Source organism: Lonchura striata, chromosome 8, assembly GCF_050655825.1.
Source record: "Lonchura striata isolate lonStrDom1 chromosome 8, ASM5065582v1, whole genome shotgun sequence".
Lineage (NCBI taxonomy): Eukaryota > Metazoa > Chordata > Aves > Passeriformes > Estrildidae > Lonchura > Lonchura striata.
This window is the reverse complement of record NC_140710.1, coordinates 4477961-4505363: the sequence shown is the minus strand read 5'-3', so window position 1 is coordinate 4505363 and position 27403 is coordinate 4477961. Positions and strand designations below refer to the sequence as shown.

At 47.0% G+C, this 27403-nt stretch overlaps 1 protein-coding gene across 1 annotated transcript; it reads left to right on the top strand.

Annotated features, from left to right (window-relative positions):
• Nucleotides 1–26795, top strand: C8A (complement C8 alpha chain). The gene is made up of 11 exons (XM_021542123.4): nucleotides 1–356; nucleotides 2437–2533; nucleotides 3466–3610; nucleotides 4674–4818; nucleotides 6376–6565; nucleotides 7750–7950; nucleotides 9250–9490; nucleotides 20459–20587; nucleotides 21199–21356; nucleotides 23365–23587; nucleotides 26394–26795. Exons 1-11 carry the CDS (start codon nucleotides 253–255, stop codon nucleotides 26543–26545), a joined length of 1785 nt encoding a protein of 594 aa, XP_021397798.3. The 5' UTR covers nucleotides 1–252; the 3' UTR covers nucleotides 26546–26795.
• Nucleotides 26796–27403: the final 608 nt, after the last annotated feature.

The following is a 27403-nucleotide window of genomic DNA, read 5'->3' as shown; positions in this document are numbered from 1 at the left end:
TTGACTTTAATGTGGAAACAGTTGCACAGCTTAATATATTTCCTTGCCAGAAAACTGGGAATTTGTTTCCAAAAGGGCAAAGGCCTTTGGGATGTGTCCTGATTCTTTGTGATTGGATCTGTGCTGCTGTCAATGATTTACTGCAGCATTTCAGAGCCTGGCGGGCTCCATGCTCCTTCCAGCAGTCCTGAAAACTTAAAAAAGCTTTGGTTTGCAGCTGATCTATAGCAAAAGTTTCCCTATGGCAAAGCAATGTGGGGGAGGCTGGCTCAGCTCTGTCCCTTGATGCTGTCCATGTGCTCGCTGGCTTTAACACCAGCCCAGGCCACGGAGCTCCAGGCACTGCCTTCCCACAGGTAAGTCTGTTCCCTAACCCAGATCTCCAGACAGGAATTACCAGCACGTCAATCAGCCCATCGGTTTTGTCCTGACTTGAGGCATGTGAACATAGCTACTAGGAAAAAAAAAAAAAAATTTAAAATTGGCAGTTGTCCAAAGACCAAGCCAGGCATCACAATTCCTTCTTAAAGGAACTGTTTGCACAACGGTTTTCCTTTTACAGATGACTATTAAGCCTCCTTAAACTTCCTTACCGAAATTAACAGGCTGGGTTTGGGCACTGAAAATGAATTCTCTATACAGGATGATTTATGAGTTAATATTTTTCATATTCTTTTGCATTGTAATTATTTTACACTCGACAACACGAAGCTAACAAGTGCATGTGAATAACCCAGTTTTCAGTCCAAGCCAGATCCTCATACCTCAGTTTTTTTCTCCCCATGAACAATATTATTAACCTATCTGAGTGTCACTTGGGCTTTGAAGGAAAGGAATAAACAAGTTACATTTTTTTCTAAAGCTATAGTGTCATGATAGGGAAATGGGTGGAGGGTTTTTTTCTACAGCTATTAATTTCAAGCTTGTTGCAAAGGCAAATATGATTTAGGAGGATCAAAAAAAGGTATCAGTGATAATTGGAACATGGAGACAAGGAGAAGGTGGAAAGGAAAAAAAACTGTGGTAGTGATACACTTAATTATGAAGGCTTATTCCGATAATCCCTTTTGAAAATGAACAAAGACAAGATTTTTGATGTTTGATGAACTTATCAAACAAGGCAGAATAATGAAGAGGTAAATGTGAAATCCAGTTGAAGGTGAGCCAATTAAGCACTTTGCAAAGGGCTGAAGGATGCAGCCCACAAATCCTCCTGTCAGGGCAAAAAGACATCAATACCTGCACGTCCTCCAGCTCTGGGCTCACCTGCAGGCTCCTGGGTTTCCACCTCACACAGGGATCTGCACCCACACTCCCCTGCTGAGCTCATGTGGCTCTTGTCCAGTAAATCTCTCTTCCCCAGCCTCTGATGAATCCCCCATGAGCCACAAACCTCTGCTCATTATCCATATTTCTCTTTGGACTACAGTCTTGTAAAGTAAAACAGGCTCCTCATTAGTTAATCACCAAAATAATAATAAAAATAATAATGTTCTGACTTGCAACAAACCCTCAAAATGCATTGAAGGCTGTGGCAAAAGCAGGGTTGTATTTGCATGCCACGGATTGCTTCTCAAGACAAAGAAATGGCTCATGCAAATGAAAGTTTTAGGAGTAGAGACAGAACTAGAGATTGTAATGACTGGGCTGGGAGGCAGGAGAAGTATTTTCTGGCTGTTGTGTAGAGATATTCCGAGTATGTGCAGAGTCTGACCCTAGAGCCACTACAACACCATACCTCTGCCCTTTTCTCCTTTCATAATACTCCTTTAGTTATTTTCTTCTCTTCATAATTTGTGTATTTTGCTTCAGAAATACTCAACCAACAAATTCTTAGTCGAGATCTTTTGTACCTCGTTCTCTCAGCACTGTTGTTGCAGCCAATCCCATCCCTCCCCAAAAACCATGGAAACCTGGATCTGATTTCACACTGGCCAGGAAAAACCCTGACCTTGAGCTCACAGGGGTGTAAAGAAAGTGACATCAAAACAGGCTCAGTAATGATAAACATCCCTGCTCCTGGAGATTGTGATGTGCTTCTGAAAAGAAAGGGAAAAAATTAGCTTTTCTCTAAAACCCGTCTCTTCACAATACCGCCTCTGTTTACTCAGGATGGGGGTCATATATATATATATATATATTATATATATATATATATATATATATTTAATTGCAATATACCTATTGAAAAGGGCAAAGATGTCTTGGGAGAGCAGGAATGCCAAGACAAAATCCCCAGGTACTGCCCCTGCAGGCCCTGCTAAATTCTGATGGTGAATACTTGGATGGGACATTTTGGGATGCTTCCCATTTCCTACAATCCAGCTTCCTGGTGGAAAAACACACACACAGAGATAATTTTCCCCCTTCCAGCCTTCAACCCTTCTCAAAACACAGCTTCAAAGACCTCAGACCACTCTTTCTTCCTCTCCCTAGAAGGAGCAGCAGAGATGTTGATTCTCCAGCTCCTGTTGACTGTCAGCTGAGCCAGTGGTCAGGATGGACTGATTGCTTCCCTTGCCAAGAGAAAAAAGTAAGGATCCACTGTAATGTATTCATTTCTCTTCAGATGTGTCTGTGATGAGGATCTACACACATTAATTATATATATTATACATATTCATCATTCTGAAGCATCCAGTAAACTCATCCAAATATGATGGAAATGCTCCTCTGCTAGAGAGGCTCTTATTTACCCTGGTGTAAACTGGGGAATAAATTCATTGGAGGCAGGGGAACAGGAAAAGCAAAATCAAGGCAAATGGTGGAAGAATCAGGCCAGAATAGTTGCCTGAGACTTTCTTCCTTCTCTGTCTCAGATTTAATTATCCCCCGATTCTTAATGCAAATAGTCCAGTAAAAAGAAATTAGAAGCAGCCGTCATACATCAGCTTCTGTTCTCATATTTTTATATCATTTCACATATGTCTTCATAGTTTGAGAATTTATTTTCACTTACCTGACATAATTCTGCTTTCTACTGAGTTTATCTTATCCCTGCCTTTTTTGTTCCTGTGCTTATAGACAGTATATTATCAGTAAATAATATGGCTTTTCTCCCTTTCTTTTTTTTCCCCACTTCCTAGTTTAAAGAGCAGCAATTCTCATTAATAATCCATCAGAAATGTTGCAGGATCAGTGTTGTAATTAGTGTCTGTGTCCATCTGAGCCTGGTGCACTGCAGGACAAAGCATATGCAGCTGGAAAAATGCCATATTTTTCCAAGATATAAAATAGAGATATTTTTTACACAGCCATTCTAGCCCCCTCTAAGTTCACCTGTATGAACTCCAGGCAAATCTGAGCTCCCAGCTCTCTGCTGACTCTCCTGCCTTGATCATGCACAAAGTCTACAAGCCACACACACACATAAAAATAGGAACACCAATTAAATGCTAGTTTTGATTGCTTTTTGGCCTTGGAGGGGATGTCTGTGGGGCACACACGGGTTGTGTCTCTGTGCAGCACCGGCACCGGCGGCTGGCGCAGCCGGCGGAGTTTGGAGGGCAGCGCTGCGCCGGGCACCTCTGGGATGAGCAAGCCTGTCGAGCTGAGACAACCTGCCCAGGGCCACCAGGGTGTGGGCAGGACTTCCAGTGCCAGGAAACAGGTGAGTGACCCAGGCACAAACCCCTGCCAGAGAGGTTTTGGTCCTGGGGGGATCAGTCCCCCACCCCAAGCAGCAGGAGGGTGAGCCAGTACAGGAGAAAGCAGAGAATTTCCCCTCTTCAGTGTTTTCCCCCCACTTCTACAGAAATCCATCCATGCTGCACTCAGATTTGGGTGGAAAAGAAGGCTGTGTGACATGGAGAATGTGAATTTTTCAGTGGAACAAAGAGAGTAGGAATATTCTGCTCTAACTGCTGTGCTGTGTGCTCACACTCCCCTCTGTGGGCACAACACTCCACGTTCTCCCCTGCTAGAGACAGAGTTCAATCATCAATCCAACCAGCAATCTGTTGGGGTGATTTAGTTATTTTTAGCCACCTCCAGCTCTGAGGATTAGGATATAAAACTGCTGTTCTCTGAAACTTTGACTAGCCTTGACAGATTTTTGTTTCTACACAAATGGCTCAAACTTCCTTCCTGAGCATTTAATGAAAATTCTATTGAAATTTGGAGCCACAGGCCAGCTCACCACCTGAAGCAGGTTATCATCACTGCACTGGGGTAAATTAAGCAGTGCCAGTTCCCTCCTCAAGGCTTTCTCCACGCTCCCAGAAGCAAAAGCCCTCCCACACTGCCTTTTCTGCAAATATCCATTCTTGCAATTAATTATTGCAATGAACTCCCTAAATGCCTCCTGCAACGGGAAGAGGAAACCTTGCACTTTAATAAGATGGAGTTGAATTCCTTAAGCCAAAGGGTGAAGCTATTCCTACAGCAACTTTCCAAGAGTGTGATTTTAGAAAATAAAGTTAGGGTGGTGAGGTGACCTCTCCTTGATTCCCACCTGATAGAAGCCCATGGGAGTGGCCAGCTTGGACTCTGTGCTGCGTTTAGGTCCCAGAAGCTTGGAAAAGCCAATTCCTCATGGAATAACGCCATGCTTAACACACAGCATGACTTCTTGTGGCCTTGAGATGTGGGAGAAAAGCAGCACAGTCAATGCAAGCTGCCAGCCAGGATTTCTGGAGGGCGGATAAGCCACCGCCTGCATCTGTGCACTTTAGGGCGCTGCATTCAACGGCATCTCGTGTGCAACGGAGACAGAGACTGCAGAGATGGGTCTGATGAGGATAATTGTGAGGATGAAGATATTGAAAACCCTTGTGAACATCTGTTCCCAATCCCAGGGGTGGAAAAAATAGTCCAAGGGTGAGTAATTAATCAATAGCCGCTCCTCTCACAATCAAAACAGGATTATGTTCCTTATATTGCTCTTCCTTAGTAATAGCAGTGATCCAGGAATTGATAGGGAGCTGTACAAAACCCAACGGGGAGGTGCTGTCCCCTGTGACCATGCGTAGCAATGGGGGTTCATTCCACCTTTTAGTTCAAATTCTGTCTCAGCTCTATTACCTGACCACAGTACTTGTGATGCCCTTCTTATACTCCTGAAAAAATAGATCCCAGTTATCTCACAGCTTTCTCCAGTTGTTAAAAGTAAGAGACTAAAGCAAACAGCAGATTTTGGAGATGCAGCACCCTGCTGGCCTTCATCCTTAGGGAGATTTAACTCCAGGATTTTGGACTCCAGAGCACAGATTCAAGGCAGAGAGCCTGAGCTCCACACGAGTATATGTAAATACTCCTATCCATGAAAAGTGTTTCCCTGCTCAGTTTCAAATTTTGATTAGGTAATACAGGCAAGAGAGAAATCTGGAATAAAATGAAACTGAAAGGCAAATTGTCACTGTTGAAAACCTTGTATTTTAACCAAACTACTGCTCAGTTTCCCTTGGAAAACACTGCCCTGTCTGTGGCAGAGGGATTGGAATGAGATGATCTTTAAGGTCCCTCCCAGCCCAAACCATTCTAGGATTTTATGAACGTGGACTACAGGATGAGAATGGAGCCAGCCATTGTGCAACTTTCCCATCAGCTCAATCCAACACTCTCTGGAGTCCATGAGATAAATGTCTCCCTGGCCCAGGGCCTGGAAGGGTCCATCAAAAGTTTTACAAGGCATGCATTAATTTCCACTGAGAACCCTGTTTAATTCTGCTCTCTGAAGTGTTTCTCCTGCAGAACACACAAAAGCAATGGCATTTGCTATCTTAGTCCTAAAGATGGTTCCCTGTTGAGAAGAGCAGTGCTGCTGTCTAGTTTGAATAAAGCTTTCATTTTGGGCCACAGAATTACATGGAATACTAAGTAATAGGAGGGATTTCAGAGGGCAGCAGCTGTGAGGGCTGGAGAGCAGGAAGAAGGAGGAATAAGGAAATAATAAGTGACAGACTTGGCAAAGCACAGGCTTCATGTCTAGGGAGGGTGTTAACTACCCTGAGAAACAGGACCATTATTAAAAAGAAAGAGATTAAATTAAGACAGAAAATAATTGCAGAGAATGCCAGGAAGCACTTTGTGACAATGAGATGCATTGGGCTCAAGAGGAACCTGGAGGAATTCCAGGACTTTGGGACTTTCATAGCTGTACTGGCTGGGAGGGGCCGGGCAACTTCACCAATTGCTTCCATTTCTCACATGTGAACCCAAATGAATGCCTTGGAAATAAAATGGCTGTTTGCCTCCTGGTAGCTTTGGGAAGGAGACAGCAACGAGATAACAAACCCAGCCCAGCTTTAAGTTCTATTCCAGTTCCTCAGGAGGCCTGGGGATCGATAACCTGTAACATCAGGAGAGCCTGTGACAGAGACCGAGGAAATAAAACAGGAGTGATGAACCAACTCCTGAATGCTACCTCTTTCCAAGATACAACATCCTGACACAGGAGGGGAGGCAGAACGTTTACGACCCCGGGTTTTTTGGAGGGCTCTGTGAGTATGTGTACAACGGGGAGTGGCGGGAGCTGCGGTACGACGCCGCCTGCGAGCGCCTGCACTACGGGGACGACGAGAAGTATTTCCGCAAGCCTTACAACTTCCACGTCTACCAGTTCCTGGTGAGTGCTGCAGCAGGCCAAACTTAGCAGCAATTCCCCAGCAAAAAAGACAAATTTCCCTCAGAGATATCAGGCACGTTCTCTCTGTAGTTTACGGCGCGGCAAGGGACGCACGTGCTGTATCAGCCAGGCATCCCCACTCCTTCCTCTGGCCCAGGCAGAGCCAAGAGAGAGAGGTGTTTTCTCTAAATTCTGCTATTAATGAGCTGTAGAGCTTGAAGAAGCCTTCTGCCTCTCTAGGGATGGAGCTGGCCATGTGTAAAATGGTGACAGTGCTGCTGGTTCAATCTTTGAAAGCATTTTATGTCATGGCTACGGGGGGCATAAATCTGAATTCTGAGTGAGACAGAGATCCTGAAACCCATCACCAGGGATCACAACACCTATAGTCCATAAGGTCATGTCTGATGTTGGACACTGATCCAAGCAGAGCAAGGATTCAGTTTGGGTCTCCCACATCCTTAGTGGGTGCCTTGGCCACACTGTTAAACATTTATTGTGTTTTCTGACATGAATCAATGAAAACACATTATTCCTGGGAAATACTACTCAATGCAAGTAGCTTTCATGCCCTCCCAGCAGGCAGAGTCGCTTAGTCCCCAGTTTGAGCACTGGGGCTGGCTTTTTACAGAGCTGGCAAATGGCACAGCTCAGACTCAGCAGAGTCTGATTCCATGTGCCAGCAAAGTAGAGCTGTCAAGGAAAAGGTCACTTCTCTAAAACACAGGCAAAACAATGTTTGTTTTCTAGCCTTGCCATTGTAAATAGATGTTGAATTTTTCTTTTCCGAAATAAATTCATCCAGAAGCAGGCTGGTGAGAAAAAAAATCAGTCCAAATCATTAGGATTTGGCAGAGCTGTAAGGAACTGGAAGGAGGGTTTTATAATGGGAAGTGTCAGGCTGTCTTAATAGGTACCATTACCAGCCCTGGCTTTGAGTGGCTAAACACAAACCTTTCCCCTGCTTGGAGATGGGAGAAGCAAAATGCTTGGCTTTATCCACATTTCTCACATATTTCCAAATGAAATAGCTCAGGATTCAATTCCTTATTCCACATTCAGTGAAGTAAGTGCTGGTGCTGTCAGGAGCATCATGGGCTTTAACAGTGGTTTTCCTTTAAGAAACAGAGATTAAAAAGGAAGGGAAGCCCTTGAAAAGTTAATGTCTGCTCCTTTCATTTTAGGCCCATGCTGATTCTGGATTTGCTTTTGAGTTTTACGACGATTCAAAGGACCTGCTTGATGCCCTTAAAAGTGATAAATCCAAAACAACAGGCTTCACCATTGGAATTGGGCCTGGAGGTGCAGATCTCATGTTAAACCTGGGCCTCACTTTATCAGGTGGCAAAGGATCCCTGAAGAATTTCACACAATATGATGCAAAGGTAAAAAAAAAAAAAAAAAAAAAGACCCAACCAAATCAGTGATGCATCTGCTCCAGTCTCATCATCTGTGCATCGCATGGCCTGGCTGTAACTTATGTCAGTTTATCCTCTCTATTGCATTTTTTAACACAGGGTAATTTTACCTTAATTTGTTCATGTAATTGCAAATGTATGATCGTTAGGAATTCTGTTTGCTGTTCTTGGTATGTTTTAGCAAACAGGGAGTGGGAATAAAATTGAATTACGGAGTGCCACGGCACGTGTCATCTCACCCCATCCTGTTTCATGGCTACATTAAGCACATAAATAAAAAAATGCTTGAAAGTGACGATGAGGGAGGAGGGAATATCAAGATGCTGATCAAAACAATTATCCTCAAGGAATGATCTCTAGTAGCAAATATATCTTGCTCAAATTAATACGAGCTGCCTCGTGACGGGGAAATGGGCTACTTTTTACAGGAGGTTAAAATACCATGCTGAAAAAATAGCACCTGATAATAGGGTGTACTTCTCACAGAGGGTTTGCATCATGGACTGGCAGTGATGACCTCTTTCCAATCTAATAATATGAGTGCTGGTATTTCCCACATTTACCGTGCCCCATCCCCACTTCTCTCTGGCTGCTGACAGAAAACAATAAAGAAGAATTACTTTGATGGTTCTCCAAGTTAAAATGCCCTTAAAAGCTGTTTGAAATGAGTACCATTATAGTATTTACTGTGCCCTTGTCCAGACTCACATGATGTTTGCAGCTAAATGATGATCAGTTATTGGAGGAATCATTTAAAGGGTTGCTCATGTTGCAGTGGAGACTTGTCCAAAGCAATGGCAAATTCAGAGGTGGAGCCCTGCACCTGGTGGTATATCCAGGAAATTCTCCCTCCATCAGCATCTTCCTGGCCAGGGAATCTCCCCTCTGCTGGTTTGGGCTTGACCCTTGTGCTCTGCCACTCGTGGAGTTTGTGAAAAAAGAAAAAAAGAGGTAAACAATATGGAAAGGAAACCAGAAAAAGAAATTGCAGAAACAGGGAACAGAGGGGAATTATGTGGAGCCCAACTCTGATCATATTCACATATCAATAAAACCCGTGTAGTATCCAACCCCCCAAGGCCCTCCACCTCCACAGCACATCGGAAAGAGACATTAAAAAAAGAATTACCATTATTTCATCTAAAATCAGGCTTGTTTTCATAAATGCACTGACAGAGACTCGGTCTTTCCCCTGCAAGCCTAAAGACTAGAAATTCACTTGTTTAAATGAATGTTGACTGCAGCTCCTCTTTCCTTTACCTGCAGGAGGTTGGATTCATTAGAGCTGTGACCAAGGTGCAGACAGCTCGCTTCAAGATGAGAAGGGACAACATTGTTTTGGATGAAGACGTGCTGCTCTCCCTGCAGGACCTCCCAGACACCTACAACTATGGCATGTATGCCAAATTCATCAACGACTACGGCACCCACTTCATGACATCTGGCACCATGGGGGGTGTCTTTGAGTACATCCTTGTCATCAATAAGGAAGAAATGCGAAGAAAAGGTCAGAAAAACAAAAGATATCCTCTCTTCTAAGCTTTCTGCTTTGAACCTGGTATTTCCAACCTGGTGGCACTACTGGCCACGTGGCTTGGGATTAGCTTGAGTGTCACCAAATGTGCTTCATGCTCTGATTTCAGAAGTACCTGGGTGAGGGTTTGGTCATGAAGGAAGGAACCTGAGCATTATTTTCTCCATTTCTTCAGTGTCACTTGATAATCTTCTCTTATTTTCTTGTCATCTTTGTTCACCATGAATGCTTGAAGGCTGCAAAGCCACCCAGAACTCAGCAAATCAGCCCTCTCACATTTCAGCCTGTTCGCAGTGAGGGCCACAATTTTCTATAAATGGAAATACTGCACTGCACTCAGCAATACCTCTGCCACTTCACTCCTGTTAGTGTCACATCTGGAGACTAACAGACCCCTGTTAGCTCCACTTCTCAACAAATTGGAGTGCATGAGGCTGGAGGGCCCTACCTCTAAATCTCAGTTAGATAAAACACGCACTGCAGACGCTGAGAGCGTGAGAATTGCCATTGCTAGCAAGTCAAAAATGTAACATTTTTCCTAATCAAAAACATGATATACAGAACAATAATATGGCTCAATAACCAGGTTGTCAACTTTTGCAAAGGTGTCAACAATGCAATAGATCCCATTTCCCCTAAGGGCCATCACTCTGCTGTGCTGAGGGTACCACTGCCTTGGTAACTCCAGGCCAGACACTGATGAAGAAGGAAATTGAGATCTTGGACAACAGGTGCAAATTGCTGTAATTTCAGTAATTTCAATAATTTTCATGGTTCTGCCCCAGATTTTATCCCTGGTCTGAAATGGTTTGATCCCATCAGCATTAGGATAACTATGCACTCCATACTGCATATTACCCATGCCAATTTTTCCACAAGAAATTACTGCTTGAGAGAATTTTCAGCAAGTTCCTGAAACTCTAATGTTTGGAAACATGATGCCTCTTCAAATTACTCCTTCACTTTGAAGGGTGAGTGATATAGAAGTGAACAAGGTCTTGGCAAGCAAGTCTTCAGGAAGCAGACTGCCAATTTCAGAGGAAGAATTAATCAAGAGCATGTGGAGGGAGGCTATTATTTTGCTTTATCTTGTGCTTGCTGTGTATGTAAGGAGATTTACTGCTATGAGATGCCTTATCTTAGGAGAGAAGGATACTGAAGTCCAGCAAAAGACAAAAATGCACCCCAGTAGAGATGTAATTTTCATTCTAATGCAGCACCATTCTGTAATTTTCATCTAATCCAGGCTCTGCCAGAAAGTCCACCCTGACAAAGCCAGCAGTGCTCTGTGTCACACAGTGCTGACCCAGAAGGACCCACCTGCAGTGTCTGATATGCCATTGTCTGAAAGCATTTAGTGAAGAAAAAACCCTGATTTCTCTAATGTTGATCACAGCCATGCTTGGAGGCTGTGTTTGCAAGAGGATTATCCTCCTCCCCCTGAGGAATGGTTAGGATCAGGATATAAGTGCTCAAGTCTTAAAATTAGAGCTTCCTAAGATGAGTCTGGAGCTCTGCAGATGCATCACTGAGTCCCCACAGGGCTGAGCATGGCACTGCTTCAGCTCAGCCACTGCACCCTGAGGGCCCACCCAGCCCACAAGGCTGTTGGCTAAATGCTCTGAAACAGAGAATATTAATTTTTTTATAGCCCAGTGACTAAAGCACAAACTCAGGAAAAAGATGCCTTGGCCAAGTCCTCCCTAAATGAGACACAGCTTAGGTGGTCACTGAACATTTGGCATTTGAGCATTTAGGAAAACTGAATTTTGAAAATGAAATCACCTCCTCCGTTTAGCTATCCACAGCTCACTGCAGAGCTTAGGGCTGCAGTTTTGCTGCCAGACCCATTCCCAGCTTTCAGGCTGCAAGGGCTTATATGGATGTGGTCATGAGTGAAATAAATACATATGTCAGAGCGAGGTCCCTCGTTGCTCTGCCATCAATATTTTTCATTACTCGTTTTTAAAATAGATTGTTATGGTTCTATTATTTAGCAGAAAACAGTATAATGTGTTCACACATTACAAGAACATTTATGGGAGGAACATTATGCACGGAGTAAATTAGAAAGAGTCTTCATATATTCTGATTAATTCAAAATGCAGCAGTAAATCTTATCACTCGAGCACATTTAACTATCACAAATTATATCATATAAAACAAAAAAAAACCTATCAGGGCTCCCCCCTCAAGCACTAATATTTACTGAGGCCACCCTTTTGCAGTGATAACCACTTTTCATTTATCAAGACCCGATCTTGCCACGACCAATAGCAAATGGTATCGACAGCCCCTCGCTGAACATAATTACTCAACGGGAACCATGGCAAATCAATTAATCAGGGTGTTCCTCAAGTTTAATTTTATGGCACTCCAGCACCAAGATAAGCAATCGCTCACGTTGCTTTGGGTGAGTGAACTTTACCCACGGTGTTTACAACTGTTGAACAGTTTAGTGCGAGTAATTGAGTGCTGCACGCTTAATCTTTCTCAAGGGCCCAGTTTTGCAGTGGGATGCAGTTCCCAACTCCAGTCTGGAGCGTGTTTCAGCTCTCACCAGTCTGGATCCAGGAGCTGCAGCCCCTTTCTCAGGATGCTGAGTACCTAAGCAGGGTATGGATCCACCAGGCTGAGGAACAGATCTGTGCCCCAGAGAGCCTCTCCTGTAGGGTGTGCAGAAGGCAACAAGCTTGCTGGTGACATCCCCGAGGGACCACAACAAGCTCTGAGCCCTTGGGAACCCCATGAGGTCCCCACGTGCAGGTGATGGAAGGGCATCCTGCCCCTCTGGTGAGGCCCCACGTGCTGTGTTGCATCCAGCTCCAGGGTCCCCAGCACTGGAGAGAGGTGGAACTGGTGGGGCAAGTCCAGAGGAGGCCACAAAGCTTAGATCAGAGGAGTGGAGAACCTCTCCTATGAGAAAAGGCTGAGTGAATTTAGGTTGTTCAGCCTGGACAAGAAAAGGCTTCAGTGAAACCTCATTGCAACCTCCCAGTGCTTAAAAGACGTCAGAAAGACAGGTTTTAATCAGGGCCTGTTGTGACAGGACAAGGGGTGGTGGTTTTCAACTAAAAGAGGGTCAATGCAGATTAAAGAAGACATGTTTCACAATGAAGTTGGTGAAACATTGGCACAAGTTGCCTGGAGAAGTGGTGGATGTCCCATCCCTGGGCATGAAATTCAAGGCCAGGTTGGACAGGGCTCTGAACAAACTTGTGTAGTTGAAGATGTCCCTGCCCATGTGGGAGAGGAGCTGGACCAGACGGCCTTTAAAGGTCCCTTTTAACCCAGACCATTCCATAACTGCACAAAACCAGAGCCATGAGCGTTTGAGCAATATTTTAAACATGAGCAAGGCCCTGCTTTCCAGTTCTGAGGTGAGGCTGTTCAGCAGACAGTGCTCCAGGTGGGGCTTGGACAGAGGTTGAAACTTCAAACCATTAAACCCCAACACACAAACCCCACTGACCTCTGTGCCTCCTTTCAAAACCATGCTATGGATCACCAGGCTTCTTTGGAAAACACTTTAAAGTCCTCTTGACAAAAAAAGGTGTCTTGGTTCGACAAGACAGGAGTCTGTGAAAGAGGGCAAAGCCTCCTGTGCAATGGAGAACGGCAAACCCCCCTCCCTCTGAATTACGAGGATCTTTAAATTAAAAGGCTCTCAGGCAAAGATATGGGAGTGGGAGTAACAATTCTTTACTAGGAGAAAACTAGACAACAATTTAAAAAGGCAAATGCAATCGGTACAAACAAAACCAGTGAAAGGAAAAAAAAAAAGTCCAGAACCTGCGGGGTGCCAGTATCAGTTCTACTGGGACAATTTGCTTCCCTTGCAGTGGCTGGTGAATTGTAGCTGCAGTGGTGATCTCTAGAAGGGTATAGTTTCCCTCTGAAGATCTGGTGGCAGTGGGGCCGGTCTTCCTCTGCGCCGGGGTTGCCTCTGAACTCCGCTGCCGTCGCCTCTGCGTGTCGGCTGCTTCGCTGCGAGTGCCGCCGAAGAGAGAGCGAGAGAGAGCTGCTTCCCCAGGAATTCCGCGAAGAGAGAGAGAGAGAGAGCTGCTTTCCCCGGGAATCCCGCGCAGAGAGAGAGAGAGAGCTGCTTCTCTCGGAGTCCCGCGAAGAAAAGGGAGAGAGCTGCTTCTCTCGGAGTCCCGCGAAGAAGGGGGAGAGAGCTGCTTCTCCCCTCTGGGTGGGACCCCCTTCATTGAATCAGTCGAAGGTGTATACACAAACCATTGTCTCTGAGAGAGATAACAAAAAACCTGTCCAACCGGTTCGCCTTCGACAGATGGCAAATGGAATACAAGCTTATCTTACAACCCAGGACATTATCCACCCCTTATTCTATTTCCATCTGCACACCATGAAATCTTACACCCAGTTCTCTCTCTTAAGACCAAGTTTCCCTGTGGTACACAGCGGGTCTCCCCATCTTCCTGCATTACCCACCAAGTGTAACCAGGTCCTTGAGCAAAGACAATCCCACGAATGGGTTGGTCTTTGCCTGAGGTGGGATTAATCCAAACAGTTTTCCCTAAAATACCTTTCATATGTACTACAGGGACCTTATCTCCATCTACTGCGTGTAAGGGTTCTGACTGAGCAGGGCCAGCTCGACTGACAGACCCCCGGGTGTTGACCATCCAGGTTGCTTTTGCCAGGTTAATTTCCCAGTTTCTAAATGTTCCCCCACCAAGTGCCTTCAGGGTAGTCTTAAGGAGTCCGTTGCACCGTTCAACTTTGCCGGCAGCTGGAGCATGATAGGGAATATGATATATCCATTCGATACCATGTTCTCTGGCCCAGGTGTTGATAAGGCTGTTCTTGAAATGGGTGCCATTGTCAGACTCAATTCTCTCAGGGGTGCCGTGTCTCCACAGGACTTGCTTTTCCAAGCCTAAGATGGTGTTCCGGGCAGTGGCATGAGGTACAGGGAAAGTCTCCAGCCATCCAGTGGTGGCTTCCACCATGGTCAGCACGTAGCGCTTGCCTTGGCGTGTCTGGGGCAGTGTGATATAGTCAATCTGCCAGGCCTCCCCATACTTGTACTTGGACCACCGCCCACCATACCATAGGGGCTTCACCCTCTTGGCCTGTTTGATGGCAGCACACGTCTCACAGTCATGGATAACCTGGGAAACACTGTCCATGGTTAGATCCACCCCTCGGTCTCGTGCCCACTTGTAGGTGGCATCTCTGCCCTGATGACCTGAGGCATCATGAGCCCATCGAGCCAGGAACAACTCCCCCTTATGGTGCCAATCTAAGTCTATCTTTGACACCTCTATTTTTGCTGCCTGATCTACTTGCTCGTTGTTTCGGTGCTCCTCATTAGCCCGACTTTTGGGGACATGGGCATCTACATGACGGACTTTCACCGTCAGCTTTTCCACCCGAGAGGCAATGTCTTTCCATATATCAGCAGCCCAGATTGGCTTTCCTCTACGTTGCCAGTTGGCCTTCCTCCACCTTCCCAGCCAGCCCCACAGAGCATTGGCTACCATCCATGAATCAGTATAAAGGTAGAGCTTTGGCCACTTCTCCCTTTCAGCAATGTCCAGAGCCAGCTGAACGGCCTTGAGTTCGGCGAGTTGGCTCGATCCACCTTCTCCTTCGGTAGCTTGTGCAACTTGGCGTGTGGGGCTCCATACGGCTGCTTTCCACTTCCGGTTCATCCCTACAATGCGACAGGAACCATCAGTGAAAAGAGCGTAGCAGGTCTCTTCTGCTGGTAGTTGGTTGTATGGTGGAGCCTCTTCAGCCCTTGTCACTTGTACCTGCTCCTCATCATCAGTGAGACCAAAGTTTTCACCTTCTGGCCAGTTCGTAATTATCTCCAAAATCCCAGGGCGATTCAGGTTTCCAATACGGGCGCGTTGAGTGATGAGGGCAATCCATTTGCTCCATGTTGCGTCAGTGGCATGGTGGGTAGTAGGAACCTTTCCTTTAAACATCCACCCCAGCACCGGTAGTCGGGGTGCCAGGAGGAGTTGTGTTTCTGTGCCAATTACCTCCGAGGCGGCTTGAACTCCTTCAAAGGCAGCCAAGATTTCCTTCTCTGTGGGAGTGTAGTTGGCTTCAGACCCTCTGTAACTTCGGCTCCAGAATCCCAGTGGTCGGCCTCGAGTCTCCCCAGGCACTTTCTGCCAGAGGCTCCAGGACAACCCATGGTTCCCGGCTGCAGAGTAGAGCACATTCTTGACCTCTGGTCCCGTTCTGACTGGGCCAAGGGCTACAGCATGAGCGATCTCCTGCTTGATCTGGGTGAAGGCTTGTTGCTGCTCAGGGCCCCAGTGGAAATCATTCTTCTTTCGGGTAACCAGATAAAGAGGGCTCACAATCTGGCTATACTCAGGAATGTGCATTCTCCAGAAACCTATGGCACCCAGGAAAGCTTGTGTTTCCTTTTTGCTGGTTGGTGGGGACATAGCTGTGATCTTGTTGATGACCTCAGTGGGAATCTGGCGCCGTCCATCTTGCCATTTCACTCCCAGGAACTGGATCTCTCGGGCAGGTCCCTTGACTTTGCTCTTCTTGATGGCAAAGCCAGCTTCTAGTAGTATCTGGATGATCCTCTCACCTTTCTCAAACACTTCTGCCGCTGTGCTCCCCCACACAATGATGTCATCAATGTATTGCAGGTGTTCTGGAGCCTCACCCTTTTCCAGTGCAGCCTGGATCAGTCCATGGCAGATGGTGGGGCTGTGTTTCCACCCCTGGGGCAGTCGGTTCCAGGTGTACTGCACGCCCCTCCAGGTGAAAGCAAACTGAGGCCTGCATTCTGCTGCCAGAGGAATGGAGAAAAACGCATTAGCAATATCAATGGTGGCATACCACTTTGCTGCCTTGGTCTCCAGCTCGTACTGGAGTTCCAGCATGTCCGGCACAGCAGCGCTCAGCGGTGGAGTCACTTCATTTAAGCCACGATAGTCCACAGTCAATCTCCATTCTTTGTCAGATTTGCGCACAGGCCAGATGGGGCTGTTGAAGGGTGAGTGGGTTTTGCTGACCACCCCTTGGCTCTCCAGCTCCCGAATCATTTTGTGGATGGGGATCACGGCATCTCGATCCGTCCGATACTGCCGGCGGTGCACTGTCGAGGTCGCAATTGGCACGCGTTGTTCTTCCACCCTTAGGAGTCCTACTGCAGAGGGGTTTTCTGACAGTCCAGGCAAGGTGTTCAATTGCTTAATGTCTTCTGCCTCTACAGCGGCTATTCCAAAAGCCCACCTGAGTCCCTTTGGGTCTTTGTAATATCCGTTCCGGAGGAAGTCTATGCCTAGGATACACGGAGCATCTGGGCCAGTCACTATAGGGTGTTTCTTCCACTCCTTCCCAGTCAGGCTCACCTCAGCTTCCACCAGAGTCAATTGTTGTGATCCCCCTGTCACACCAGCAATGGAAACAGGCTCTGCCCCCACATGTCCCGATGGTATCAGAGTACACTGTGCACCAGTATCAACCAAAGCATCATATTTTTGTGGCTCTGATGTGCCAGGCCATCGGATCCACACTGTCCAGAAGATCCGGTTTTCCCGTGCCTCTCCCTGGCTAGAGACAGGGCCCCTCTAACACTGGTTATCATTCCTTCCCTGGGCATACATACTAGAGGTCCCTTCAAGGGGGTCTGACAGATCGTACCCACAAGCTTGGTCACGGGAGGTTGAGGCTACCTTCACTTTGGTGGAACTCCCCCGGTTAGAGTTTCCCTCCTTGAGTTGACGGACCCGTGCTGCCAGGACAGAAGTGGGTTTCCCATCCCACCTCCCCATGTCTTCCCCATGGTCACGCAGGAAGAACCACAGATTAGCCCTTGGGGTGTACCCTCTCTCTCTAGCTGGGGATTGTTGGGTGCTGATTCTGGGGCCTGTGACTCTCACGGGTGCTGTATTAACTTTCCTTATCTCCTCCCTCATCTCCTCTTTAAACTCCTTAATCACAGCTGAGATATGAGCCTGCATTGGGCCATTAATCATACTCTCATAATTCCTAAGTTTGTTGGCAACAGAACCTATTGTCTCCCGGTGGGTGTCAGCATTGATCGTTGCAATGAAGGTGGCGTATTGAGATGGCCCAAGATTTGCCAGACTCCACAGCATTTGTCCCGTACACCTGACCTTGTCAGGATCATTATTGTGTCGTCCATCCCTCCCAAAGAGTACCTCCAATACTGCCACTTCTCTCAGCTGTTGGATCCCTTCCTCGAGGGTCTTCCAGCGCATTCTATGATGGTGCTCTTGCATTCTCTCTCTGTGGATAAACCTCTCCCTGACACTCATTAAGAGCCGCTCCCAGAGAGAAAGGGACCCTGGTTCCCTTACAAAAACCTGATTTATACCTGAGTCCTGGGTCAAGGGTCCCAAGTTCCTTGCCTCACCACCGTCCAGCTGCACGCCTGTACCCATAAGATCCCAAACCCGGAGTAGCCAGGTAGCATAAGCCTCACGCCCTCGTCGCACAATGTCTTTATGCAGATTGCGAAGACTTTCGTACGTCAGGGACTCGGTGATGATAGCAATCTCTGGCTCCCCTGTGGGTTGTGAGGTTCCTCCATTCCTGTCCCTATCTGCAGGGTGCTCTGCTTTCACCTTAGACTTCCTTGTTTCTACCGGGGCCACTGCTGCTGACCGTGACTGCCTTTGTGGTTCAGCTGGAACCTGGACAGTTGTAACATCTGTGGGTTCCACAGCTGTACTATTAGACTGTCCCTCCTCAAGGCAAAGGGCCGGTTTCTCACCAGCTGGGGAAATGCACTCCTTCAGCATCTCTCGTATCTCCTTAACCAGAACCCTCACCCAATCTGGGCGGTTCATTTCTGAGGTGGGCTGTGGGGCAGGGTCAGGCTCTGGAGCAGCAGCATCTCGAGTCTGTGGTGTAGGTGTGAGGGTAGTTATCCAGGTTAATCTTCCCTTATCTCTGAATGCTAAATATAACAGGACTATCAGCAACACCACCCATTGTATGGTATCATTAGCACTTATAAAGGATCTTAACCCTTTGAGAACTGGTGGAGCAGACCCAAAAAGATGGTTAAAAGGTTGAGAGAAAGTTTGCCCAGGTGCTATTTCCTCGCAGTAGGTACCGTTATTAAAGTAACCCCAAAAACATACAGTTAACGTGTGATAGCTATGAATCCATGTACCTGCCTTCCAGAGGAAATTAAAGATCCATGAATTCCTCACCCAATTAACCCAGAAGCCAAACTTGATAACAGACACCGTAGCCTTAGTTATAGGACCCATTTTTAGATAAGGGTCTGCAAATGGGAAAAGTATAGCTACGATCACATGCCACCCAAACCAAGGTAAACTAGACCACATGGTGATGCTGAAGATGTTTTTACACACAACAAAACCAAATTACTTAAGAACTGTTAATCCTTTTTCCCTCTCAATGCCCTCGGGCCCCACGTTGGGCGCCAAATTCTGTCTTGGTTCGACAAGACAGGAGTCTGTGAAAGAGGGCAAAGCCTCCTGTGCAATGGAGAACGGCAAACCCCCCTCCCTCTGAATTACGAGGATCTTTAAATTAAAAGGCTCTCAGGCAAAGATATGGGAGTGGGAGTAACAATTCTTTACTAGGAGAAAACTAGACAACAATTTAAAAAGGCAAATGCAATCGGTACAAACAAAACCAGTGAAAGGAAAAAAAAAAAGTCCAGAACCTGCGGGGTGCCAGTATCAGTTCTACTGGGACAATTTGCTTCCCTTGCAGTGGCTGGTGAATTGTAGCTGCAGTGGTGATCTCTAGAAGGGTATAGTTTCCCTCTGAAGATCTGGTGGCAGTGGGGCCGGTCTTCCTCTGCGCCGGGGTTGCCTCTGAACTCCGCTGCCGTCGCCTCTGCGTGTCGGCTGCTTCGCTGCGAGTGCCGCCGAAGAGAGAGCGAGAGAGAGCTGCTTCCCCAGGAATTCCGCGAAGAGAGAGAGAGAGAGAGCTGCTTTCCCCGGGAATCCCGCGCAGAGAGAGAGAGAGAGCTGCTTCTCTCGGAGTCCCGCGAAGAAAAGGGAGAGAGCTGCTTCTCTCGGAGTCCCGCGAAGAAGGGGGAGAGAGCTGCTTCTCCCCTCTGGGTGGGACCCCCTTCATTGAATCAGTCGAAGGTGTATACACAAACCATTGTCTCTGAGAGAGATAACAAAAAACCTGTCCAACCGGTTCGCCTTCGACAGATGGCAAATGGAATACAAGCTTATCTTACAACCCAGGACAAAAGGAGCAATATAAAAGTTACCTATTACTTACAATACCCGCATTTACTGAAATCAATGGGGTTTTTAACTACTGAAGAGCACGGCCTTATATTTGCAGTAGACTGAAGTGCTTACATAAAAGCAGGCTGTATGAAATATGCACATTGCTTACCTTGGTGAAACCACCTCATTAGCTCCCTTCTCCCCTCTGCAGTCACTTCGTGGCTCTCCAGTTAGATATTTTCATGATCTATGTGGTGGTGCTGGCAGCAGCAGGCAGGAAAGCTCTGGCAGCTCTCAGCACACACACCTTTTCTAAGGTACTCCTTAAGGTGCTGCTCAAACCATTAATGGGTGGGTCAGATCCTGAATTTAGGAAAATTAGTGAGGATCTATTGATTTCAGCTGTTCTTCCTGGCTTTACCATAGCTATGAGTTAGTCTGTGAAAAAAACAAAGTTTGTTGTTAAATACATAGATCAAACAGGGACATTTGTGCCTGAAACCTTAAGATTTTTACTTTCTTCTAATATTTTCTAAGGAAATAATTTTTACACCTATTATATGACAGGCCCAATACACCCCAATAAAATATTGGGGTTTTGCACTGTCCTCTGCCCAGAATAGCTTTTGTCTTCAAAATAGAAGCCATGAAAGTAACTGAATCTTTTCTTCAATGGCAGAAAAGAGAAGCAGGAAAACGAACATCACGAGTCACTCAATTTACCTGTCTACTTTCTGGTTTGCAGCCATCAGCATCGAGGAGATAAGTGCCTGTGTTGGTCTGTCCCTTGGCATTACAGCCAGCAAGGAGAACCTGGATCTGGGGGCAGCTCTGACACACTCTGACTGCAAACAGAAAGGACTCCTGGACACTGGTACAGCAGCAGGGCAGGGCTCTGTGGAGGCTCCTTGGGTCACTTGTGTTGGTCACTTGGGCACAGAGGTTCGTGCAGGGTCACACAAGGTGTAGGAAGGGAGCTCTGGGGCCGTCCCCCAGACAAGGAGGGACCACAGAAACTCTGGGTCTACGTCTCCAGGAGTACTGATCCCTCTTAAAAGAGCAGGGATTAATGCAGCAATATGTGGATTAGAAACAGAGGCTCTGGGGTGGCTAGGAGGCTGCAGTCCACAGCAATGACAGACTGGCAACTAAAAAAAAGTCAAAATTGACTCTTAAGAAGTCCTCAAAGAGGGCAGGAGCCCCCAGATTTGTACATTCCGTAATGAGCTATAGACAGTGTGATCTATTGCCCATGTCCTGCCCAGAAACCAAAGCTGGAGGAGTGCAGGCTCTTCAGGTTTTATCAGCTTAGAGGATTTGGGATGCTCAACTTGTCACCTTGTGATAAGGTGGCAGGGCTCACCCCACAAGCACTGAGCTCACAGGAGGCAGCCCCTGCAGCATTGATCTCACCTCCACTGAGCAGCTTCTGGAGCCTGTGTGCAAACAGCAGCTGAATAACACGTGTGCAATTCACCTCTGCAGATGCTGAGAGCCACAGTGCAGTTGTGGAAGATATTATTCCCCGGATTAGAGGGGGAGATACCAGTTACAGTGGAGGGCTCCTGAAGAGCTGGGATGGCAAAATGTATCGTCACTGGGGCAGGTCATTAAAATATAATCCTGCTGTTATTGATTTCCAGGTAAGGCTTTTCTGCAGTTGAAGAAACTCTGCTGCTCTAAGGAATGAAAGTGTAGTCGAGCAGATCATTTCGTATTTTTATTGTGATCCCATCACAGAACAAGATTAAATGTAATGGGCCACTGATCTGGTAACCTCTTATTCATTTCACAATGGGGAGTACATCTCCCACTGACTGCATCCACAGGGAGACAGTCAAGGAGCTTAATGCTGGATTAGTGCCACGTTAAGTTTCTGATGTGCTCCCCAACAGTTTCACAATGAAATGCAGCTGTATTCATCCCTGGATTCTCCCTGATGCTGTCTGCCCTCCTGTATAAGCAGAGGACTCACAGGGGGCTGGGGAAGGTGTTTTGTTACCCAGCAAAAGCTCTGCAAAGACAGGCCCCCTCCAGGAGTTCTCTGAGCAGGGAGCTCCTGGCTACTTTGTCAGGTGGGTCTTGTCTTTCTCCACACCCCAAAAAGGCCATAAAAATCAGTCAGGCTCTAGTCTCCCTTTGTTTCACTGGATGCCCCATAAAATGGGAAGATCACTGAAGCATCTTATAGGGTTTCTGGGGTGGGAGGAGATGAGTGCAAGAAGAAGGGATGGAAAGGGACAGAGAGGAGTGACCCTACAAACAAATAATCCAGGGTAGAACTGGCAGAGGCACGAGGGGTTGGCCACAACTCCTCAGCTGTGGTCAGCTGGACCACAAGTACCCCATCACCAGTCTGCTCCAGCAGAAGCTGTGGATTGTGGGGGAAGGATCTCTGTTGGGGCAGGGACATGCTGCCATTTCTATCCCTCTTGTCTTCATTTGAAAGCAGGTCTGAAAGCTCTGACAGAGAGTGGGATGAGGGAAAATGGATTTGGGAATTATCTGTGTTATTGGTAGGGCAAGAAGGACTGTGCAAACCTTCCTGGGCAGCAGCTGGTGGCAGAAAGATCTGATAACACAGAAGTGCTTTCAGTTCCAGCTGCAGGTTAATCACCTTTTTGCACAAGTTCCCATTAACTCTGGGCAAGATTTCTTGCAGTTTTCCAGTAAACCATGCTCTGACCTCTCTATTTTCCAGTAAACCATGCACTGACCTCTCTGCTCCAGAGCTGAGCAGTGACCCTGCAACCAGAGGGGCACTTCAGCAGCTCTTATCTGCAGTCCCCTCAGTTTGTCAACCAAGCTTGTGCAAATTTGCCTAAGGGCTCTTCCCAAAGCTCAGCTGATCCTGATCCTCCCCACAAATCACTCTCACAGTGCCTTGCACAGTGAACTGACACCCAGCTCTTCCTGGAACAAATTCCTGGCCTAGACAGGGAGCGTTTGTATTGATGGACAAATGTAAATAAGTGTCCTCACACAGTCCCAAGTTCTTAGCTTTAATACTCATTAAAGGTTAATATTCAGTTGGTCAAGTTATAATTGCTGCCAAAACTGGACTGTTTTTGCTGACTGGTAAATAGGAACTGGATTGTGCTGCTGGAAAATATGATGAGTGAGTTACATTCCCAAAGTCGTAGATGACAGTATTATTTCACTACATCAAAGGGCAAAAGATATATAGGCAAAATTCCTCATTCTCAGCATTTACTGGATATTTCACAAGCTGGCCACTGCAAGGGATAGGGTGGCAATAAATTTTGATGATGCCCTCTGTCCAAAGCTCTTACCAAAACATTTTCTTCAAAAAGGCAAGGAGCATGCAAGAATCTCAGGGATTGTGACAGCACTAAGAAATCAGTCAAAAAATAGACTTACTGGGGTGTTTTAATTTATCATTCGAATCCCAGCTAAAACCCCAAAGCATGTCCAGAAAAGCCAATCCCACACAAATCTCCAAGATGAGGAAGGTTTTGGAACGGTGGCTCCTCACTGGGGCAGCAACACATTTGCATGATGCTCATGCAGCTGTCGAGGAAGACAAATGAGTTTTCCCTCAAGTCCTGAATTTATCCAGCAATGTCACAGCATCCCAGTCGATGCCCAGCTGAAATTGTTTCCATGCCATCCATCTCCATCCCCCCGCAGCTGCAGCCCATCCACGAAATCCTCCGCAGGAGCAACCTGGGCAGCGTGGAGAGCAAAATGCAGCACCTGAAGAGGGCTGGGGATGAGTTCCTGCTGGAGTTCAGCCCCTGCCGCTGTGGGCCGTGCCACAACAACGGGGAGCCCGTGCTGGTGGGTGACAGCTGCTCCTGCCAGTGCCACCCTGGCTCCAGAGGACCCTCCTGCCAGCACACCGAGCGCCCAGGTGAGAGCCCAGCCCAGCAGGGCAGGGGAAAAGGCTGCCTGTGTTGGTCTGTCCCTTGGCATTACAGCCAGCAAGGAGAACCTGGATCTGGGGGCAGGTCTGACACGCTCTGACTGCAAACAGAAAGGACTCCTGGACACTGGTACAGCAGCAGGGCAGGGCTCTGTGGAGGCTCCTTGGGTCACTTGTGTTGGTCACTTGGGCACAGAGGTTCGTGCAGGGTCACACAAGGTGTAGGAAGGGAGCTCTGGGGCCGTCCCCCAGACAAGGAGGGACCACAGAAACTTTGGGTCCACGTCTCCAGGAGTACTGATCCCTCTTAAAAGAGCAGGGATTAATGTAGCAATATGTGGATTAGAAACAGAGGCTCTGGGGTGGCTAGGAGGCTGCAGTCCACAGCAATGACAGACTGGCAACTAAAAAAAAGTCAAAATTGACTCTTAAGAAGTCCTCAAAGAGGGTAGGAGCCCTCAGATTTGTACATTCCGTAATGAGCTATAGACAGTGTGATCTATTGCCCATGTCCTGCCCAGAAACCAAAGCTGGAGGAGTGCAGGCTCTTCAGGTCTTATCAGCTTAGACTATTTGGGATGCTCAAAATGGGATGGATTTCCCCCTCCACGTGCCTAAACCCACAGCTCCTGCCACCCACACATCAATCCCTTCTGGATTTTGTTGCTGCGTTATGCCCAGCAGCCCTGCAAGGCACTGAGATGGGGGAATGGCTTTAAATTGAAAAAGAGAAGGGTTAGGTTAGATATCAAGAAGAAAATCTTCCCTGTGTGGGTGGTGAGGCCCTGGCACAGGTTGTCCCATCCCAGGCAGTGTCCAAAGTCAGGTTGGACAGGGCTTGGAGCAGCCTGGGATAATGGAAGTTATCCCTGCCCATGGCAGAGGGGCTGGAATGAGGTGTTCCCTTCCAACACAAACCATTCTATAATTCATTTTTACTATAAATAGAACAGTGGAAATGAGGGTGTGTTTAATTGCTGGATTAAATCCAGGAAATCCTCTGGAGGGCTTGTGGCATCCCACTAAGGATGGCTGCTCCAAGGGGGAGAGCACAAACCTCAGCAGGCAGGGAGGGGAGGGAAGGGGAAAGGCTCAGGTGAAGCAACTGCTCACACAACGTGCCACCAAAAAAGCTGTTTTAGTAAAAAATTGCTACACTGCCAGATTTCCCACCCCGTCCTGGGATGCATTTTGACTAGAGTGTCTATTTTGGGGTGAAAAAATATGTTTTTCCAAAGTGACAGGCTTATATTTATGTTTTCTTTGTCACTTTCTATACTATCCTAAAAAGTTAAGTGGGTAGCAAAAAAAGCTGGGGTCGGAACAGGCTCTTTCATTTCCAAAAAAGTTGCAGTTCTCTCTGGATATTTTTGTCCTGATTCATGATGACAAAAAAAAAAAAAAAAAAAAAAAAAAAAAAAAAAAAAAAATCTAAATCTCAGCACATGAAGCTGGCAGAAAAATCCATCTTCAGAGCAGTTCCACCAGGCAGAGCTCCAGGCCTTCAACCGTGGGCTCATCACTGGGGTCTCACCAGCAGGGAATCAAAGCTGTGATGAGACAAGGAGTTGGAGCAGAGCTGGGGAGATGCTTTGTGAGGCTGAATGCCAAAGCTTTGCTTCAGTGACTATGAAGTGGGTTTCTTTAAAAAGCTCAGGTTCTTTAAGTTGTCTCCAAGTCTCAGGAATTTGCTTGGGAAACCCAGGACCTGCCACCAAAGCAGAGCACTGGACCAGCCAGCCCTGTGCTCCTTGATTTTAGCAACAGTGGGGACAGGCACACTTCCAAACCCATGGGCAATTTTTAGTTTCAAGTTTTCAGTTGCAAAACTCATTTAAGACTTAACTAATATTTTTTTTTTTTAAAAGCACAATGTTCCAGCAGATGGAAAACGCAGCTTCCCAGCCAGCATTAAGTAAGAGCACACACATCCATTTTCCCTGTCTGGATTAATAAAGTGCCCAAGCCAGGCATGAAGGCCAGATGAGTAAATAAAAAATGACACTAAATGACAGCCATCAAGCATTCCCATCATTCAGGAGCACCACCATAATCCATAGTATCGACCGCTCCTGACAACTCAGTCTGTACTGTAATGAAAAAGCTTTGAAATGACCCATCTCCAAAAGGACTTTTCACATCCCCACTATTGTAAATGTAGGCAAACCTAATGGGGAGAAATGAGGGTGTCTGACTCAATTCAGAAGGCTGAATTATTTCTTTATTATAACTATGCTAAAATACATTAATATACTATATAAAAGGAGGATACTAAAACTACATACTACTTTCTCTGACTCTAACACAACTTGTGACCCTCTCGTGAGAGTCTAGACACAGGTGGGTTGGATTGGCCACCAGGCTCAAACAATCCTCACCAGAATCTAATCAAGCACTCACTCTAGGAAACAATTCTCCAAACACATTCCACATGGGAAAAACAAGAAGCAGAAATAGAAATTGTTTTGAATCCTGAGAGGGAGAGAAACATGCTTGCCACACCCCACTGTGTTAGGGGACTTCTGTCCTTCTGCTTTGGTCAGAGGCAAGGAAGTTGAAGCAGAGAGAGCTGTGAACTGTGCTTTGGGAAAGGAAAACCAAGGCAGGGGGTTTCAGATGAGATGGACAAGAAAGAGCTGTTGGTGTTTGGGGTGATGCTGATTCAGAGTGCCCTGAGCCCAACAGCCTGGGCCTGGCTGGCCTAGAGCAGGGAGCCCCTACCCAGAGGAGTTTCAGCCAGACCTGAAATCCCATTTTTTGTCTGTGTTTCCCTTTCTCTCCTGCGTGTCCCCAGGTGGTGAGACGGACGGGCGCTGGAGCTGCTGGTCGGGCTGGTCGCCGTGCCAGGCGGGGACGGCGCGGCGCAGCCGGCACTGCTCCAACCCTGCCCCGCGGCACGGCGGGCAGCCCTGCGCTGGGAGAGACCTCCAGAGCAGAGCCTGCTGACAGCACAAGGAGCCTGGGCTGGGCTGTAAATACTCCAGGAGCGTGGTGGAATTACCCCTGGCAGGAATTATTGTGTTTCCACGTACGTCAAATCCGGCCAGGTGCTGCCATGGTTTTGCCCCACCAGATGTGATGGGAGCCCCAGCACCGCTGCTGCAGCACAGGGGGTGGCACAGAATCCACCCAAAGGAGCTGCTGGGTGACCACGCGTGTCGTGAAATAAATTCACTGCGAGTGTTTACACAACTGAGCTTGACTCCCAGGGAGTTTGTATATTTTCCTTTGGGAAACAGAGGAAGGGCTCACCATCTATGCAGTTGGTATTGACATATGTACCACGAAACTTTTGTAAGTTGGCACTGTCAGATTTGTGAGTCCAGCATATTGGCCAGGGCTGCCATTGCAGCAAAGCCATATGCTGCTGTGCACGGAGAAGGCTTCAGCCTAAAGATGCCTTGCAGAGTGTAAGCCCAAGCTGATGAGGAATTTTAAATAAATAAATAAAGCAATAAATAGAGAGGCTCGAACGCAACCGTTGGGCAGAGGATGTTCCCACACAAGCAAAGGCTTTTCCTCTGTAAGATCAGTGATGAATTGACTATTAGCACGCAGGCATTTTATCTCCCAGGCACACAGAGCCTGAGAAGATGCTAACAGGCTGCTTGATTTAAGGGGCTTTTTTGAATGTGAGACGTAAATCTCAGCACAAGAATGCACACAGTATTGAACTGTGTCCAGAGACCACGGCAAGAGCCTGCAGCTCCCTCTTCTTAATGAACTGCCACAAAAACCTGGGATGGACGGGAGGCGAATGGCACTTCATTTTACTGAGCTTTTCATGGCAGGGGGAGAAGGGGG